General features: G+C 46.9%; 1 protein-coding gene across 8 annotated transcripts in view; it reads left to right on the top strand.

Moving 5' to 3' along the window:
• Positions 1 to 739: 739 nt before the first annotated feature.
• ZNF827 (zinc finger protein 827) overlaps positions 740 to 18,553 on the top strand; it is a 189,854-nt gene continuing 172,040 nt past the window's right edge. For all 8 annotated transcript variants that reach the window (XM_060400611.1, XM_012097410.4, XM_060400614.1 and 5 more), the window contains exon 1: positions 740 to 1,210. In XM_060400611.1, coding sequence (XP_060256594.1) covers positions 1,168 to 1,210 — 43 coding nt within the window. In that variant the 5' untranslated portion in view covers positions 740 to 1,167. The remainder of the gene's footprint in view (positions 1,211 to 18,553) is intronic.

Raw genomic sequence — 18,553 nt, forward strand, 5'->3', positions numbered from 1 at the left:
GTAGCAGTTAAATCGACCATCGGGGTGACCTAATCTTATTTATCCCCCCTTTGTCAAGGAGCTGTAATTTTCATTTAGGCATTTTCCAGTTTTAACTCCACTGGACAGTTCAAAACGGGGCGCTTAGTCCATCCACCTAGTTACTGATTTCACCATATGTTACCTTTTTATTCTCTTTATTTTTATTGGAACGTTTTTGGAGAGTGCGTGGAAGACTGTCACCTCCACAGACTTCAGGTGATGAGATGAGAGAGTAGTTCTTTGAGTGACAAAAGCCTGAAGAATTTTTATACAGAACAAAATGTAGTTTAATCAACAAAAAGAAAGTTAAGAGAAAACCCTTTTTCCTCTTGAAAAATCAAGAAGAATAATGAACTAATCTTCGTTTCAAGAGTGGGAAAAACTTTTTCTCCCCCTAGATCTGGCGAATAGCGGGATAAATTCGAAGACGTCCATCCCACCCCCGCACGCGCGCCCCCCATTCTTTCCAGACAGAGCGGTTGCAAATCCCAGGCTGAGTCCGTCCTGGGAGCCTTAGGGCACCTTCCTCTTTGCTCTGTGTGTGTGTGTCTAGCTCTCGCTCTTTCCTTCAGTCTGTGCCTCTGTGTGTGTGTGTGTGAGTGTGTGTGTGACAGAGGGAGAGAGAGCGCGAGAGGAGAGAGAGAGCGAGAAAGAGAGAGAGAGAGAGCAAGAGAGCGAGCTGTGAGCTGTGCTGCCGCCGCCGCTGCCCTTTGATCCCGACATTAGTGTTAGGGGCTCGGAGACACAGAGCGCGGCCATAGACACCGCCGCACCGGCACTCATTTATTTATACCTCCCATCACACACGCGAGCATAGGACATACACACACACTCACACCTATTAGATCTGTTTCCATTGAAGAATATTACGCTCGGGGACAAGCCAGGTGCACGACCAAAAAATTAAAAAAAAAAAAAAAAAAGGAAAAAAAAAAAAGAAAGGAAAGAAAAGAAGAAAACCCCTCTTCTGGCTCCAGGAAACAAGCTTCAACCCATTGCACACACCGGAGAGAAGGGGTTTCCCCCTGCCCGCCCGCCCGCCCCCCAACTACCTCCCCGCTCCTGCCAGTGTCTGCCTCTCTGCCCCCACGGGGGTTTATTTGATCTCACATTAACCAAGGAGGAGAATGTGAGAAAAGGGGGAAAATGCCCAGGAGGAAGCAGGAGCAGCCCAAGCGCCTTCCCTCACGTAAGTCATCCCTTCTGCACCTCCTCTCGTGCCATTTTCTCGCCCTCCCTCTCCTCTTTCCTCTCCGCAGCCTCCTCCGTCGTTTTCTGCATTAGTTTAGGGTTACAGAGGTGAAACTGACAAAAGACACAGCCCGGGTTACTCCTCGTCTAGGTCTATGCCGAGGCAGCCATGTTGGTGATGATCAGCCCCGTGCCCTTTCTATTCTCTCTCTCTTTTTCTTTCTTTCTCTCACCCCCCCTCTTTTTTTCCTTGAGATCGGGCTTTTTTCCCCTTTCCCTCCCCCTCCCCCTCCTCACTCCGGGTGGCTGGGGGGAGGGGGCAAGAGACGGGAGGAGGGGAGTAGTGTGGATGCCGGGGTTTTTTTTTTTTAATCGGGGGGTGGAGGGGAGGTGGGAGAGGTTGGAATCTTTAAAAAAAAAAAATTTCCTTGCGGATCCCCGGTGCCCGAGGGTGCGGAGGTCGGGGCGCACAGAGGGTTGGGGGGCCGTGACATGGCGTTTGGGGGTGTCGGAGCGAGGGCGCGCGGCCGCCTGCCGGGGACGGGATCCAGGGAGAGGTCCGTCTCCGGCTAAAGGTTGCGCCGGGGTTGGTCGGCCCCGGAGCCGCCGGCGGCAGCGGCGGCGGCGGCAGCGGCAGGAGCAGGAGGAGGCGGAGGTGGAGGAGGCGGCGGCGGAGGAGGGGAGTCGGGGGCGGGCGAGGCGGGAGCGGCGAGGAGGGTGTGGGGGCACCGCACACAAACACACGGGTACACACGCGCCGCCGGGCGGCTACTCCCGCGGCGCCGGGGCGAGGGGGCGCGCCGGGGCGCGGGGCGGCCGGGCGGGGGGCGAGGCCGGGCAGCGGCGGGCGGATGTGGGGTGCGGGAGCTGCGCCGAGGCGGAGGCAGGAGGCAGGGCGGCTCGCGGCGCGCGAGGTCCCTGCAGAGCCGAGGGGAGGGAGGAGCAGGGCTCCTGGCCGCAATAAAATGCGGGGTCAGTCGGAGCAGACGGAGCCGGGCGAGACTCGGGCTCTCAGACCCCCCTCCCCGGCGAGCCTGAGCAGAGTCCAGGACTAAAGTGCATCGTAGCCCTCCCCGGCTGCAGCCACACACACCAACTGGAGACACACACCCGCCGGCACGGCCCGGTCCCCTTCCCCTCCTCCACCCGCGCCCCCGGTCCCTCTCCGCCCTCCCTCCCGCTTTTCTTTGCCAGTCTCTTAACTTTTCCCCCACTCCCTCTCCAGCTCAATCCCCCCCCCCCATCTTTCTCCGCTTTGAGTGTTCCGAGATGCTGCTAAAGCTAAAAGTGAAGGAGAAAGAAGCAACTAAAAATATCCCCCGGGGCCGCCCGGCTCCTTGAATGCAGGGAGGAGGGGGCAGGGGAGAAGGCGTGGGGCGGGGTGACGGGGAGGAGGGGACGCCGGAGGCGCCGGAGGGAGGGGTCGGGGGAGACGGAGGGTCAATTTCTCTTCTCTCTCCCCCCGAATCCCCCCAACCCGCCCCCCCCCGTACTGCTCCCCTCTCTCGGCGGTTTGGCGCTGCTCGGAGCCCGATCCTGCAAAACCCGGGCTGGGGGCGGGAGCGGAGCCGGAGCGCCCGCCCGCCGGGGTGTTAGGCCGACGTGGTCGGTCACCTGAAGTTCACGGAGGGTGGGGGAAGGGTTAAGGTTATGGTGTCTCGGGCTCGGGTTGTGTGAGCGTGTGCGTTTCCGCTGCAGAGAGGCAGCGCGATCGATCTCCCCCTCGCGAAATCTCCGCGGCGGTGCCGGCCCGGGGGGACGGGCAGGGGGCGCGGGTGACTCGGGCTGGGCGCCCCCCGGCGCCTCCGTGTCACCCGGGCCGCGGCCGAAGTGGCGAGCAAGGGCACTTGCAGGCAGCCCGCTCGGCAAACATTCCTCTTTCTTTCCCCTTCCCGGTACGCAGGAGTCGACGCACAGAGCTTGGGTTGTGCTTTTTTTCCCCTTCCTTTAAAAAAAAAAAAAAAAAATGCCCCTGTGCAGTCCTTTCTTCGCCTGCCCGCTAGAGGTTCTGAGGATAATATCACATATGTAATATATATGCACATAAAATCGTTCGCAGGCGGCTGCGTGTGTAGGGAAATTTTGTGCGAGGGAAGCAGGCGGCGGAGTCTGGGAGGGCGAGTTGGGAGGCTCCGCACCGCGATTCACAGAAAACTCGCAGCAGTTGGTGGAAGTGTGTGCGTGCACATGGCCGGCCCGCCGCGCTTCCCAGCTCTTTTCGGGGGCGCTTGGGGGCAGGGACAGGAGGCAGGAATCCTGGGGAGCGGGGCGGCGGTCGGGAGAGGCTTGCCCTGCTCGGACAAAACGGGCTTCAGTGTTCTCTGCGAACTTGCCCTTAGATGGCAACTTTGGGCGCTGATGAGCTGGTGTGCGAAAACCAGGGCGGTGAGGTTATTTGGTCATTTTCCTTTCTTCTCTCCTTAAAAAAAAAAAAAAAAAAAAAAATCTTGGCGGGGTGAGAGAGAGGGTAGGAGCGGAGAAGGGATTTATCTGTTCAGTTGTGACGGAGATGGAACGCCTTCCCTCCCGTTGTGGGTAGTGCAGTCGGGCAGCTGCAGCCTGCCCTGCTGGTGACCTTGACCCTGACCTCGTGCGACTACCCTCTCCGTCTGAGAGGAAATTCAGGCTCCATTTTAGCTCGTGTGTTGGGTGGGCCTCTCCAGGGCGCCGGGGCCTGGTGATTGAGTTAGATTTTGCCAGTGGGCTCTCCCACCCACCCGGTTCTCTAATTGAATACTGTTATACACTCAGTTTAAAGAAAAAAAAAAAAAAACACAACTCCTTCTCCCAGTCACATAAAGCCACTTTTACTGAAGTAAAAAGCAATTACCTTTTGGAAACACCGTAAAAGTGCCTCCAGTTTTTAAAGAGAAGCCTAATTTGCGATGCTTTTTTTCCACTTACCTTTGCTTTGAATGGATTTTTGTGGATGTGTGCAGCCTGTTTTAAGCATGGTTTACACATGTTTTGTAAGCAGCTTGCATTTGAGCTGAGAGCAGTTTCTGGGCAAATGGTGTATTTTGCAATTCAGACAGTAACCCCAGACTGCCTTAAGTGCTGAGGGAGTCTTGCAGGAACTTGCAGTGAGGTGGACTTTGGTAAAAATTAGTGTTCATTTGTGTTTAGTGTAGAATACAATTGTAGTCCTAAATTCCAGTGTGAATGCTAAGTTCTTTATTTGTTTATTTGTGTGTATATGGGGGAGGAAGGGTGTCAGTATTTTTCTTTCCCTGGAGGACCATTTTGAATCTAAATTAAAATACAGTGAGTTGGGGATGGATTGCCCTAATAGAAGTCATCCTGAGTTTTTAAGAAGTTCTGTAGAGGCAGACTTCACAGTTCTCCATAGCAGAAAGGAGTGATATGAGTAGTTTCAGGATGAGAAGGATCAGAGGGGGATGAGATGGGAAGGAACTGCTTTTGAAACCAAAGAGCCTTCTGAGTAAATACAGGTGCTTAAGAGCTACTATTGATAGAATGTCTTTAAAATTTAGGGAACCTGTAAACACATTTAAGAAACTCACATTAGAATTACCAGAAAAAGAAACTTGTGATAACTGCATCTCTAGAAAATTTAGATTGCTTTCTATTTCCTCTTAGGTTCCCCCCCCCCCACCACCATGCTTCTATTCCCCTTCCCCATGAATCATCCCTACGAATAAACTCCTTCTATGTGTTATTAAATACGATAGTAGCCAACCATAGCATGAATCTACAAAGCCCAGAGTCCTCCCACTGTATAGCACAGACACCAGGGAACCTGGAAGTTCCAACCTCGAGTAGATTAGTCCTGGAAATCCAGACTAGCAGTTGGTATTATCTGATACCAAGTCTGGGGTGAGCCTCAGCTTCTGGCACGGAGTCCCAGCAATTCCCCAGGCTGGGCTTCGGCCTGCTAAGGTTTCCTAGCTGCTTCTGTTCAACTAGACACCCATGGGACCGTTCAGAACCGAATTAGCTTTGGGGATGGGTGAGCCTTTAACCTGACACTACTAACCTAAGCGTTAGATTTCTGATTTAAAATTCTGCACAGTCCCTTCCTCCTGGGCCTCCGAAGTAAGTGTATGTGAGGGTTCTTTTTTTCTGTTAGATGGGCCTCATACATGGGCAGAAAAACAAATGGTCTGTCCTATAGAATGGAATGGTGATCTTACTGGCTGTGAGTAAAAAGGGCGAGTTGCACTAGGTTTCAGAGGTGACCCCAAACCAAGGGTGTCAAACTCTTTTTGAGAAGTGGCTCTCAAAATTATTATTCAAAATAAAGCCTTTATTTCTTGGCCTAGAGCAGTGATTATTGTTTGGGGATTTAAATATGACTGCTGCGATTGACGGCTCTTTTACAAAAGTTTTTTCCATTAACAGGGTCCAATACCATGTTCCAAAAAATGTCCTAGAGGTCCTTGGAGCTATACCATGTGCTTATCTTTAGCAGAATCCCCAGACTGCAGAGTTTAAAAATGTTTGTCAGCCTAAGAAAGCAGAAGAGAGGGAAACTGACATGGGGACTGTTGGCCAGGCCTGAGGCTCAGCCCTTTGTGAACATTGTTCCATTTGGGGTCACGAACTGGAGAGGGAAAGGGGTGTGTTGGTTGCATCTGTAAATCCTTTGACCATTGGTGCCATCAGCACTTTTAAGATTTCCTCATTAGCTTCAACTTACCCCTAAACGTGCACAAGTTTAGACCCTGTTCTGTTTATTGCTGGAAAGCTGCCCGATGCCTATTCCCAAGGGGGAGCACAAAGGAAAAGTTCATAAAACAGTTGTTTTGTTATTCCAGTATTTTCACTGTTTACTCAGTTGTGGGTCAAGACCAGAGCAGGTTATTGTGTTTGTCACGAACAAAACTTTATAAAAATTCTTTCTTGCTTTCTCGTAAAATTGGGAAGCAAAATGACTGAAAAGCAACAGGATCTCATATTGTTTTTATTTTTATGTGTCTTTATATGTCTATTGAAAGATAAAAGGTTGAATCTTTCCCTTACTTATTCTTACTAAATTTTTTTCAGTAACCAAACAATACCTCCTGACTAGACAAGGGCCATGGGGAAATTTTCTGAATCTGAAAGAGTAAAGTATTTCACTGTGGATAATTCTGCGACACCACAAAGCAAGCTTGCTTGATTCTGGGCAAAAATGCCCATCTGTTCTTATATGTATTCCTCATCCGATAAGTAGGTCCACTGAGCTTTGCTGTTAAAGTGAGGAAGATAGCTCAAAATCGCATTCCTTCTAATGCTTCAAAATAGTTTCTAATAAAAAAATTGATTTTTAATTTGTCTATGTGTTGCCATCTCGTGCTGGGGATGACACAGCTGGTGTGAATTGACAAGTCTCCTGCACCAAGTGTTAATAAATCACGTTGGGGAGGTATAAATTGGACAGCTTTCGGCCAGTGTTAAAGCTTGCTGTGCATTTGAGGTTTTAGAGTCTTTGAATGGCCTGTTAGGAGAGTTCCTAGGGAGGTGTGGAAAATCTTCATCTCTCGAGGCTTATAAAATTAGATGGACAAAGGCCATAGAGACAGCCAAGGGATCGTGTTGTGTTGGTGGAGTAACCAGGCAGGCTTCTCCTGGTGTTAAAAGTTGGCTTTAATTAATTAATGTCAAGATATCCGTGTAGGAAAGACCGGATTCGAAATGGGGGGTTGGGGGAGGGGGTGGTAACCCTGGCTGGTGGGTAAACCCATTTATTAAGTAATCCCAGTAGTTGAGATTGTGTCTGAGTGATTTTGTTTCCCCAAAGAGAAAAACTCAGCCAGCAGCACTAACCCTGGTCGTTTCATGCAAAGTGGTGTCTTTGGACTCAAAAGATGACAAGACACAGAGGAAATGATGGTGGAGCCCCGATTCACAGTGTAAAAAGCTCCCTTGGTTTCTGTGACTGGTCAAGAACGCCCTTTGTGAAAGCTAAGGGCAGCTTAGTCCTGGGAGGAGGTTAAGACACCCTTTTGCCGTCCCCTTTCCAAGTTGCCTTGTCTCTCCTCCGCTCTTCCCTTCTGACTGTCCGCTGGAGTCTTAGGAGAGGAGGATGGGGAAACAAGCACAACAGGCTGGAAGCTTATCTCTCTATTCTGAGTGATGTATTAGTAATTTTCTATAATTTAATCAGGCTGATCGCAGAACAAGATAATGAGAGTGTGACCTACAAAATAGGACTTTGGGGGGGCATGAAAGGCTTTCCAGCGGAAGGTTTTTACAAGACCATGAGCTTTGTGGTAAAGGAGTGGATTTTGAGTTTCCTCTTATCCGAAAGAAATCCAGACCAGGCCTAGTGATGGTAAGGCATGTGGTTTTGTTTTCGCTTTTCTTCCTCAGATTTCGTTCCCATTTTGGCCTAGTAAAGGCACTCTAGAATCACATTTTAGAGATGCAGATTGTCAGTGAAGTTGCTGTGTCCTGTTTCCTTCTTTTTTTTTTTTTTTTCTTGACCTTGCTGGCATGTGGGATCTTAGTTCCCCAATCAGAGATTGAACCGGTGCCCTCTGCAGTGGAAGGCAGAGTCTTAAACACTGGACCCCCGAGGAAGTCCCACTGTGCCCTGTTTCTGATGGGATCTTTTCTATTTCCTGCTTTCTAGGTGTAGCTCAGTAATGCATGCCATCTAGGGCCATGTGTACAAAATACTTTATGGTTCGTGGTAGCTGAAAATGTCTTTTGTCATATTTTATAAGAAACTAATGTTGCAAGCACAGACCTTAGAAATAGCCAAGAGACTTGATGGACTGAAGTTTCTAGCCGCTTTCCCCCTTCTGTTTAGGAGCAAGTTTTGTATTTTTATGCTCCATCTGTAAATTACCCTTTTATGATATTAGAGAATAGTATATGTGACTAGGTGCTGAAGCAGGGCCTCTCAGGTGACTATTATCATTCCCCAAGGACCCACCTTGGGATAGAATCACTGTAGTTACAAGGTAGTTTCATAAATTAAAATCAGACTTTGGGCTTGATACTGATCTTCAGCTTCATGGGTACATACTGCTGTTTACTTTGTAAAAGTCAGCCTCACTGCGTGTACACACACACACACACACACACACAGAGGCTGCACTGTAGCTAATTTTATAAAATGTACAGTGATACACGCCCACGGTCTGAAATCAGCATGAGGCCTTTAGCCACCCTGTTTTTCACAGACTGACCCAGGGTTATATTAAATGCAGCAGATTCTGTGTGCCTAAAAAGGATATTGTTTCCAGCCGGCCATTCCCTTCTTCTTAAAAAACAAACCTCCACCACTGAAGCTCTCCATCTCGAGTTCTGAAATGACTAAGACTTAGGTGCTCTTTGCTTCTGTTTTTAAGAAAGTCCAAATTCAGCCAAGTTCGGTTTCCCGGCAAGGAAGGAGGCTTCTCCAAGGCTGGGGCCTGAAAAAGCAGACTCCAGAATAATCCCTGTGTCTATCTCTTTCTCTTCCTTGTAATTTCTCCACGGGTCAGAAAAGTGGTTAGACCCCATGAGAAGTGAGGTGTGAGGGGAAAGGACGAGAGGTGAGAGAGATCTATATCTCCCGATGGAGTGCTCTGGAGAAGCTGGCTTTCCAAGCGGACTGGAGAAGGCCAGGGAAGGTGATCTTTTCCATGATTGATCAGCAGCAGCCTGCTTATCTGTGCTTTTGAAACAAGCTACTGTACTTGAGGAGGGCGATAGATTTTTCTAAAGTTACACGGGGCCGGTGTCTTGGGTTGTCTGCTGGTGTATTTTTAAAAGCTTGTGTTGTTGTCTTGTAACCAGGGGGAGAAAATACCATTTGATTTGGCCCTCTTTTCGCTAGGTCTCCTGTAGACGGTGGGCTTCCCTGGTGGCTCAGCAGTGAAGAATCTGCCTGGGATGCAGGAGATGTGGGTTTGATTCTTGGGTTGGGAAGATCCCCTGGAGGAGGGCATGGCAACCCACTCCAGTATTCTTGCCTGGAAAACCCCAGGTACAGAGAAGCCTGGAGGGCTACAGTCCATGGGGTTGCAAAAGAGTCAGACATGACTTAGCAACTAAACCACCACCACCACTGTATACTGTACATCCTAAGGGAAAAAAAACAAAACAAACAGGGACTGGACGTGCTTTTTAAGGTTACAGAGTAGTGGTCCAGTGCACAGCCTCTGGCAGCAGCTTGTTTGGATTCAACCTCTGCTGCCCACTAGCTGTGTGACCTTGGGCAAATTACTTAACTTCCCTGTTCCCTGGTTTCCTCGTCTTTCAGTAGTGACAACAGTTCCTATAGCACAGGGATAGTGTATGAATAATTGAATACATACCGAAGTATCAGTATTATGTGCACACACGAAACCATACCTTAGTAAAGGCTGCTTTGTAGAAAGAGCTCAAGAAGGATTAGCTATTATTAAGTGTATGAAATAAGTTTTCATTTGCATAGCCTGTGATTGGACTATAGATATTTCTGACTCAGAAGTTTTTGGTGATATCTGTATTTATTATTCTTTTTAAAAAATTCTCCATGTATCTCGTACAGTAATAATATGACACGGTAAAATTCTTTTATAAGGCTGTATAATAGGGCTTGACAAGTGTTTGTTTCACAGGCCAACAATATTACTTTCAGCTTTTACTAGGGGAACAACTTCTTCTGTGTGTGTGATTTGACCTGAATTATATCTCAATTGTGTAATAATCATATAAATTATGACTGAGCTTTTCTATAAAGTGAGGATAGTAAATCCATGTTCCCAGACTTAGGCTGAGATTCAAATGAGAAAATAGGTGTTTAATAAAAGTTTATTTATCCATTGACTTACCAGTCAGCCCACCCATTAAAATTACCCAGGGGAAATTTCTGCTGGGTTTTCCATGTGTCACACAGCGAATAGTTCACATTTTTCACAAAACAAAGGAAAGACAGGGTCTGGTGTTTCTAATTGCAGAGAACCAAGCCAAGAGAACACATTAAATGAATTTTATTTATTTAAACTTTTCTTTTAGTTTTCTTTTGGAGCATAGTTGATGAACAATGTTGTATGAGTTTCAGGTGTACAGCAGACGGATTCAGTTCAACATATACATGTATCTACTTTTCAAAAGTTTCAAAAGATTGGGGTATGTGTGTGTGTTGTGTGTGTGTGTTATACGTGTGTTTATGTATGTGTTACAGGCGACATTAGAGGTCACAAGCTAGTGGCCTCCTGGTATGTTTTGCCTCGTATAGTATGTCTAAAACTCAAGACAGCGTTTGGAAATAGGCGGTCTCACATACAAATCCAGGCTTCCAGCTCCCTTTGAAACTTGGACGAGTCAGCGGCGCGGGCCACCTCCTCACGTGGCCGCAATCTGCTTCACTCGGTGGCGGCTGTCTCCCTTCCTTGGCATGTGCTCACCAGTCTGCCGCAGTTCCCACCCCGGGGCTTCCGTGTCCCTGCCTGCAAGCACACCTGCGCGCCCCTGCCAAAGTGTCTTATGTCCTGGCCCCTGCAGGCATTTGGATTAGAAGTTGTTCTATATTCCCCAGTATTGTGCAATCTTTTACGTCCTCGCCGAGGCTAGGATACTGTAAACCTCATCTGATGGCAATATCAGGAAGCTGCCTAGGGTGGGGAGGAAGACCCTGGTACCAGTTTCCCAGTTCTCATCCCACCCTACCGCCTGCTGCTGCTGCTGCTAAGTCACTTCAGTCGTGTCTGACTCTGCGTGACCTCAGGGACTGTAGCCTACCAGGCTCCTCCGTCCGTGGGATTTTCCAGGCGAGAATACTGGAGTGGGGTGCCATGTCCTTCTCCAACCCTCCCCCGACCCCTGGGTAAGATAGATAGCTAGTAGGAACCTGCTGTGTAATGCAGGGAGCCCAACTCGGTGCTCTGTGATGACCTAGACGGGTGGGATGGGGGTGGGGTGGGAGGGGTGTCCCCGAGGGAGGGGATCTGTGTGTACATATGGCTGATTGACTTTGCTGTACAGCAGAAACTAACACGACATTGTGAAGGAACTATAAGAGAAAAAAAGATCCTAGCCCCAGATGCATGAGTTCCATCCCAGCCGCACCACGTTTTAACTGTGACTTTGGCAAGTTACTGCAGTTTGCCTGTTTCCTCATCTGTAAATTGGGAAAGCATTGGAGGGTCTATGGGAACTAAGTGAGTTCATACATGTAGCTATTTAGATTCATGTCTGGGACATAGTATGTGTACAGCAAACGCTGGCTACATTAAGACACTCGAGGTGTTAATTTCTTTCTTGTTTTGTGAATTTCTTTCAGTTAAGGATCTCGGTAAGATTGCTTTAACTGTGTCGTATAATCAGTTAAAGACATCTATTGCTGCCTGTCTGTTTCTGATCATCATTAGCCAACCTAGTGGTTCTCCATCCTGGCAGTCAATTGTAATTCCCTGGGAGATTTAGAAAATGCAAACACCCCCAGAGGTTTAAATTTAATTGGTTCAGAGTGGGGTCTGGGCATGGACAGCCTTAAAAAGCTCCCCTGGTGATGTAAATGGATAGTCAGAGTTGAGGACTCCTGAGCTAACAAGAACTCTCACTCTGGGCTGATGCCATTTTAGCCAAAAATAAAGACATGTGATTTTGAGTCTGGGTAGCTTATTGATGAGAATCTGTTAGACTCCTTAAACCTTTAAAAATAGCTCATGGTTCTGAGTAATCGCCTCCAACTCCTCCAGATTGGAAACCAGAGGTTCAGGGAAGGACCCGGACTAAGCAGAAGGCACAGATTTCAGTCTTCTCTGTCACCTTCTCTCACGACAGTCACCAGGGTTTCTCACTAGCTTTGTGACCTTGGGTAAGTCACCTGACCTCTCTGTGTTTACAGAGTGCCATCTTGTAAAATGAATCAGTTCAGTTCAGCCGCTCAGTTGTGTCCGACTATTTGCAACCCCATGGACTGCAGCACGCCAGGCTTCCCTGTCCATCACCGACTCCCGAAGCTTGCTCAAACTCGTGTCCGTCAAGTCGGTGATGCCATCCTACCACCTCATCCTCTGTCGTCCCCTTCTCGTGCCTTCAGTCTTTTTGAGCATCAGGGTCTTTTCCAATGAGTCAGTTCTTCGCATCAGGTAGCCAAAGTATTGGAGCTTGAGCATCCGTCCTTCCAATGAATATTCAGGACTGATTTCCTTTAGGATTGACTGGTTTGATCTCCTTGCTGGCCAAAGGACTCTCAAGAGTCTTCTCCAACATCACAGTTCAAAAGCATCAATTCCTCCGCATTCAGCTTTCTTTATATTGTAAATGGATACATTGTAAGTGGATAATAGTACATTAATCATGCCTTCTCTTTGTTGTTGTTCAGTCACTCAGTCGTGTCCAATTCTTTGCGACCTCATGGACTGCAGCATGCCAGGTCTCCCAGTCCCTCACCATTTCCCAAAGTTTGCCCAAGTTCATGTCCGTTGCATTGGTGATGCCTTCTCTTTATATAATGCTTATTGTCCACAAAACATTTTCACTGGTATCATCTGCCTGTGAGGCAGGCAGGGAAGAGCTCCTCATCTTACCAACTGGAGAGACAGGGAAACTGGGATGAAGGGAGGAAGAAGCTAGCTTGATGTCACCAGTGTGGGTGCTAACAAGGGCCAGGCCGTCCATGGGCAGGGCTCAGGGGTCTGTGAAAGCTTCATGGGGTCCCAAACCTGGAGAACGTGCCTCCACCACCTGCACGTCCTCGCACACCCCCCCCCGCCCCCGTGCAGGACGCCCCCTTGGTGCTGAGGGAGTACATGCATTGCCCGGTGATTCCGGAAGACTTGTGCCACCAAGAATATTGCTCTCCTCAAAGATTTATTTTGACCTTAGACTAAACAGAAGGTCACAGAATAGAGTCGCTTGCAATGATACTTTCTGAGGTGTGAACTATGTCCTCCACATGGAGAACACTGCCTTCATGTAATGGCCTAGAATTGTGAGTTGTTTTCTAGTCTGTGCTTGTATGACCCTACTTGTTAATCCAGCCAATCTCTCTAGAGCATGAAACGCAGCTGTATTTGGAAGGGAACAAAGTGGGGATACCCTGTGTGTGGCCACACAGTCGCTCAGTCGTGTCCGACTCTTTGTGACCCTATGGGCTGGAGCCTACCAGGCTCCTCTGTCCATGGAATTCTTCAGGCAAGAATACTGCAGTGGGTTGCCATTTCCTCCTCCAGGAGACACTCCCGACCTAGGGACTGAACCCAGTCTCCGTCGTTTCCTGCCTTAGTAGGCAGATTCTTTACCACCAAGCCACCTGGGAAGGTGGGACACACTGTGCTTCAAGAAATATTCCTGAAATGTGCTGAGTGATTTCTCCCTTGTAGGGGAAGGCAAACCTCAAATAACATCTTCCTGGGTTTTAATCTGACCTTAAGAAAGAGGGATGGAGAAGGCACTGGCCATCCACTCCAGTACTCTTGCCTGGAAAATCCCATAGATGGAGAAGCCTGGTAGGCTGCAATCCATGGGGTCGCTAAGAGTCGGACACGACTAAGTGACTTCAGTTTAAGAAAGAGGGAAATCAAATTATAGTGAGCTGCCGCTTGCTGACATTTATAGGAAGAGAGGAGTTTCATAATCTAGAAGGTTTGGGTTGGCTGGACCACTAGATCCTAGAAGTGCTGTGTACCAGTGGCTACTCAAATGCATGTTGATAGATAAGAGAATATATACACAAGAGGAAAAAAGAGAACATGTATTTTATTTTTCTATTAGTTTTCTTTCTTTTTATTAATTTTTATTGGAGTATAGTTGTTTTACAGTGTGTTAGTTTCTGCTGTGCAGCAGTGTGAATCAGGTATGTGTATACATAAATCTCCTCTTTTTTAAGATTTCCTTCCTATTTAGGTCACCACAGAACATTGAGGAGAGTTCCCTGTGCTTTGCAGTAGGTTCTCATTAGTTATCTATTTTATACATAGTAGAGAGTACACATATTTTAAATATGATTTGTATACTCCATAAGGCTGGAACCGTGGAATTAACTAGTTAATAGTTTATTAATTTGTTTAAAAAATCTATATTGGCTTTTAATGACAAGAAGAATGCATATTTAGTATAAATAATTAAAGCCACATGGGGATATTTAAAGTAAAATGTGAAAGCCCCCTTTCGCAGCTTATGCCCTCAGAGGTAACTGCTGTGAACCAACAAGCGGTATTTAAAATTCAGCCATCATTTGAAAAATGGATGCGTATCAGCAGAGTTGGCTGAATTGATGTATGTACTGAATTTAGGACAAAGACGTTAAAAACTGAATAGATCACATGCAAAATAGTGGATCCCAGATCGGGTGCCCTGATTTTAAGGGGGACATTGATAAACTAGGGGCTTCCCTGGTAGCTCAGCTGGTAAAGAATCTGCCTGCAATGCAGGAGACCCCAGTTTGATTCCTGGGTCAGGAAGGATCTGGAGAAGAGATAGGCTACCCAGTCCAGTATTCTTGAACTTCCCTGGTGGCTCAGCTGGTAAAAGAATCTGCCTGGAATGCAGGAGACCTGGGTTCAATCTCTGGGTTGGGAAGATCCCCTGGAGAAGGGAAAGGCTACCCACTCCAGTATTCTGTCCTGGAGAATCCCATGGACTGTATAGTTAATGGGGTCGCCAAGAGTCGGATACGACTGAGCAACTTTCACTTTCATTGACAAACTACTCACCAGGCCAGAGGCAGCTAGCATGTTGTAGGCTCTTGAAATCATCTGTGAAGAATTAGTTATCCCATGTTAAGTACATCATGGGAGTACTTAACATGAGGTGGCTCAGACAGTAAAGAGTCTGCCTGCAAGGCAGGAGACATGGGTTCGATCCCTGAGTCAGAAAGATCTGAAGAAGGAAATTGCAACCCACCCTAGTATTCTTGCCTGGGAGAATCCCATGGACAGAGGAGCCTGGTGGGCTACAGTTCACTGGGTGGCAAAGAGTCCAATACGACTGAGTAACACACACACACATCCACACACATACAGTATGAAGAAAAGAATGAGAGTGGATAAAAGTTGTGCATGGTAACTAAATTCAAATATTTGAAGTTCTGTCAGCTGAAAAAGGGAGTAGACTTACTCTGAATTGTCATTCATCCTAAATTCTTACCTTGTGTCTGGTACTTGATTCATTCATTCATTCATTCAAGCAGCAGTAACTGAGTGCTTCTCTACCAGGGATTAGGGATCTGTGTAGCTGAATGGAGTATGGTCTGAGCTTGCAAGGATCTCAGCACCAAGCAGGCAGAGAAGATGCAAACAAATAATTAAAATTCAGCTTGAAAAGTATTTCCATAGATTTCTGAAATGCTGAGCAAGAAACAGAGACTAGGACCAATAGGGTAAAAGTTAGAGGGAAAATTACTTTGATTTCTTAAGATAAGGATCTGTTGAATAAATAAAATTGCCCCCAAGTGTAACAGAAGATCTTGTGTGTTATGAAGAAGCTGGTTTAACTGCATGTCAGGGGTGATTTTTTTAAAGATTGCAAGTAAAGAGGGGGTGAGATGGGGAGCAGAAATGTTGAAAATTCTGTTGCGTGAATGCTGCCTTGCTTGGTTTCTATTATAAAATGGGAAATCTGCTCCTCTAATTGGGGGCGGGGAAGGGGGCTTGGGGGGATGAGGTGCATCTTTCAATACACTGAATTGAAAGCCTTTTGAGAATAATACTTGGATGTCGACACATGTTAGAGCCATGAGGATTTGGTTAGTTGAGAGTTCGAGTCCCTACCTGGTGCGTGTTCATTGAGGAAAAGTTTTGAGCATTTACCTGGCTCATAAAAGTTGTATGGAATGCAGTCTCTGCTGACAGTTCTTTTAAACGTTGACACAAAACAACGACAGAGCATAATTACAAATCAATGTGCTAACAGGTGCAAGCCAATATAATGTGAATTAGGTGTGTAAATGTTTGAGGAAACTTAGAGTAACAGTGATGGCTAGAAGATTCTTGGAGGAGAGTGGTGCCTACAGCATCCTCACGGACACGATGGATTTAGATCTTGAGAAGAGAGGAAAGCATTCCAAACAGAATGAATAGAATCAGCCAAAAGAGATTGAAATAAAGCAAAAGTAGGCAGGGGACTCTAAGGAACTTTGTTGAACCAGAGGGCCGTATTGGTGATGATTATACAGTGGAAGTGAGAAATAGATTTAAGGGCCTAGATCTGATAGAGTGCCTGATGAACTATGGAATGAGGTTCGTGACATTGTACGGGAGACAGGGATCAAGACCATCCCCATGGAAAAGAAATGCAAAAAAGCAAAATGGCTGTCTGGGGAGGCCTTACAAATAGCTGTGAAAAGAAGAGAAGCGAAAAGCAAAGGAGAAAAGGAAAGATACAGGCATCTGAATGCAGAGTTCCAAAGAATAGCAAGAAGAGATAAGAAAGCCTTCTTCAGCGATCAATGCAAAGAAATAGAGGAAAACAACAGAATGGGAAAGACTAGAGATCTCTTCAAGAAAATTAGAGATACCAAGGGAACATTTCATGCAAAGATGGGCTCGATAAAGGACAGAAATGGTCTGGACATAACAGAAGCAGAAGATATTAAGAAGAGGTGGCAAGAACACACAGAAGAACTGTACAAAAAAGATCTTCAAGACCCAGATAATCGTGATGGTGTGATCACTAATCTAGAGCCAGACATCTTGGAATGTGAAGTCAAGTGGGCCTTAGAAAGCATCACTATGAACAAAGCTAGTGGAGGTGATGGAATTCCAGTGGAGCTGTTTCCAATCCTGAAAGATGATGCTGTGAAAGTGCTGCACTCAATATGCCAGCAAATTTGGGAAACTCAGCAGTGGCCACAGGACTGGAAAAGGTCAGTTTTCATTCCAATTCCAAAGAAAGGCAATGCCAAAGAATGCTCAAACTACCGCACAATTGCATTCATCTCACATGCTAGTAAAGTAATGCTCAAAATTCTCCAAGCCAGGCTTCAGCAATACGTAAACCGTGAAATCCCTGATGTTCAAGCTGGTTTTAGAAAAGGCAGAGGAACCAGAGATCAAATTGCCAACATCCGCTGGATCATCGAAAAAGCAAGAGAGTTCCAGAAAAACATCTATCTGTGCTTTCTTGACTATGCCAAAGCCTTTGACTGTGTGGATCACGATAAACTGTGGAAAATTCTGAACGAGATGGGAATTCCAGACCATCTGACCTGCCTCTTGAGAAATCTGTATGCAGGTCAGGAAGCAACAGTTAGAACTGGACATGGAACAACAGACTGGTTCCAAATAGGAAAAGGAGTACGTCAAGGCTGTATATTGTCACCCTGCTTGTTTAACTTCTATGCAGAGTACATCATGAGAAACGCTAAACTGGAAGAAACACAAGCTGGAATCAAGATTGCTGGGAGAAATGTCAATAACCTTAGATAGCCAGATGACACCACCCTTATGGCAGAAAGTGAAAAGGAACTAAAAATCCTCTTGATGAAAGTAAAAGAGGAGAGTGAAAAAGTTGGCTTAAAGCTCAACATTCAGAAAACGAAGATCATGGCATCTGGTCCCATCATTTCATGGGAAATAGATGGGGAAACAGTGGAAACAGTGTCAGACTTTATTTTGGGGGGCTCCAAAATCACTGCAGATGGTGACTGCAGCCATGAAATTAAAAGACGCTTACTCCTTGGAAGCAAAGTTATGACCAACCTAGACAGTATATTCAAAAGCATTACTTTGCCAACTAAGGTCTGTCTAGTCAAGGCTATGGTTTTTCTAGTGGTCATGTATGGATGTGAGAGTTGGACTGTGAAGAAGGCTGAGCGCCGAAGAATTGATGCTTTTGGACTGTGGTGTTGGAGAAGACTCTTGAGAGTCCCTTGGACTGCAAGGAGATCCAACCAGTCCATTCTGAAGGAGATCAGCCCTGGGATTTCTTTGGAAGGAATGATGCTAAAGCTGAAACTCCAGTATTTTGGCCACCTCATGCGAAGAGTTGACTCATTGGAAAAGACTCTGATGCTGGGAGGGATTGGGGGCAGGAGGAGAAGGGGACAACTGAGGATGAGATGGCTGGCTGGCATCACTGACTCAATGGACGTGAGTCTGAGTGAACTCCAGGAGATGGTGATGGACAGGGAAGCCTGGCATGCTGCGATTCATGGGGTCCCAAAGAGTTGGACACGACTGAGCGACTGAACTGAAGTTTACTCCTTCGGGTACAACACAAAATCAACTGTGGAGTTTGATAGTTTTTTCATTGTGTTATATACATGGAGGCGGAGGATGATGGCCTGAAGCAGGAAATAGCCTTTTTAAGTAGGGAGGGCTGTTGGAAATCTATAAAGTATTGGGTTGGCCAAAAAACTTCATTTGGGTTTTTCTGTAAGATTAAGGAAAAACCTGAACAAATGTTTTTGGCCAGCCCAGTAGATGGATGGCAGTGTATGTGAGCTTTGAAGGTGTCTGAGGAAGAGAGCTGCCCA

Source organism: Ovis aries, chromosome 17, assembly GCF_016772045.2.
Source record: "Ovis aries strain OAR_USU_Benz2616 breed Rambouillet chromosome 17, ARS-UI_Ramb_v3.0, whole genome shotgun sequence".
In the NCBI taxonomy this organism is placed as follows: Eukaryota; Metazoa; Chordata; class Mammalia; order Artiodactyla; family Bovidae; genus Ovis; species Ovis aries.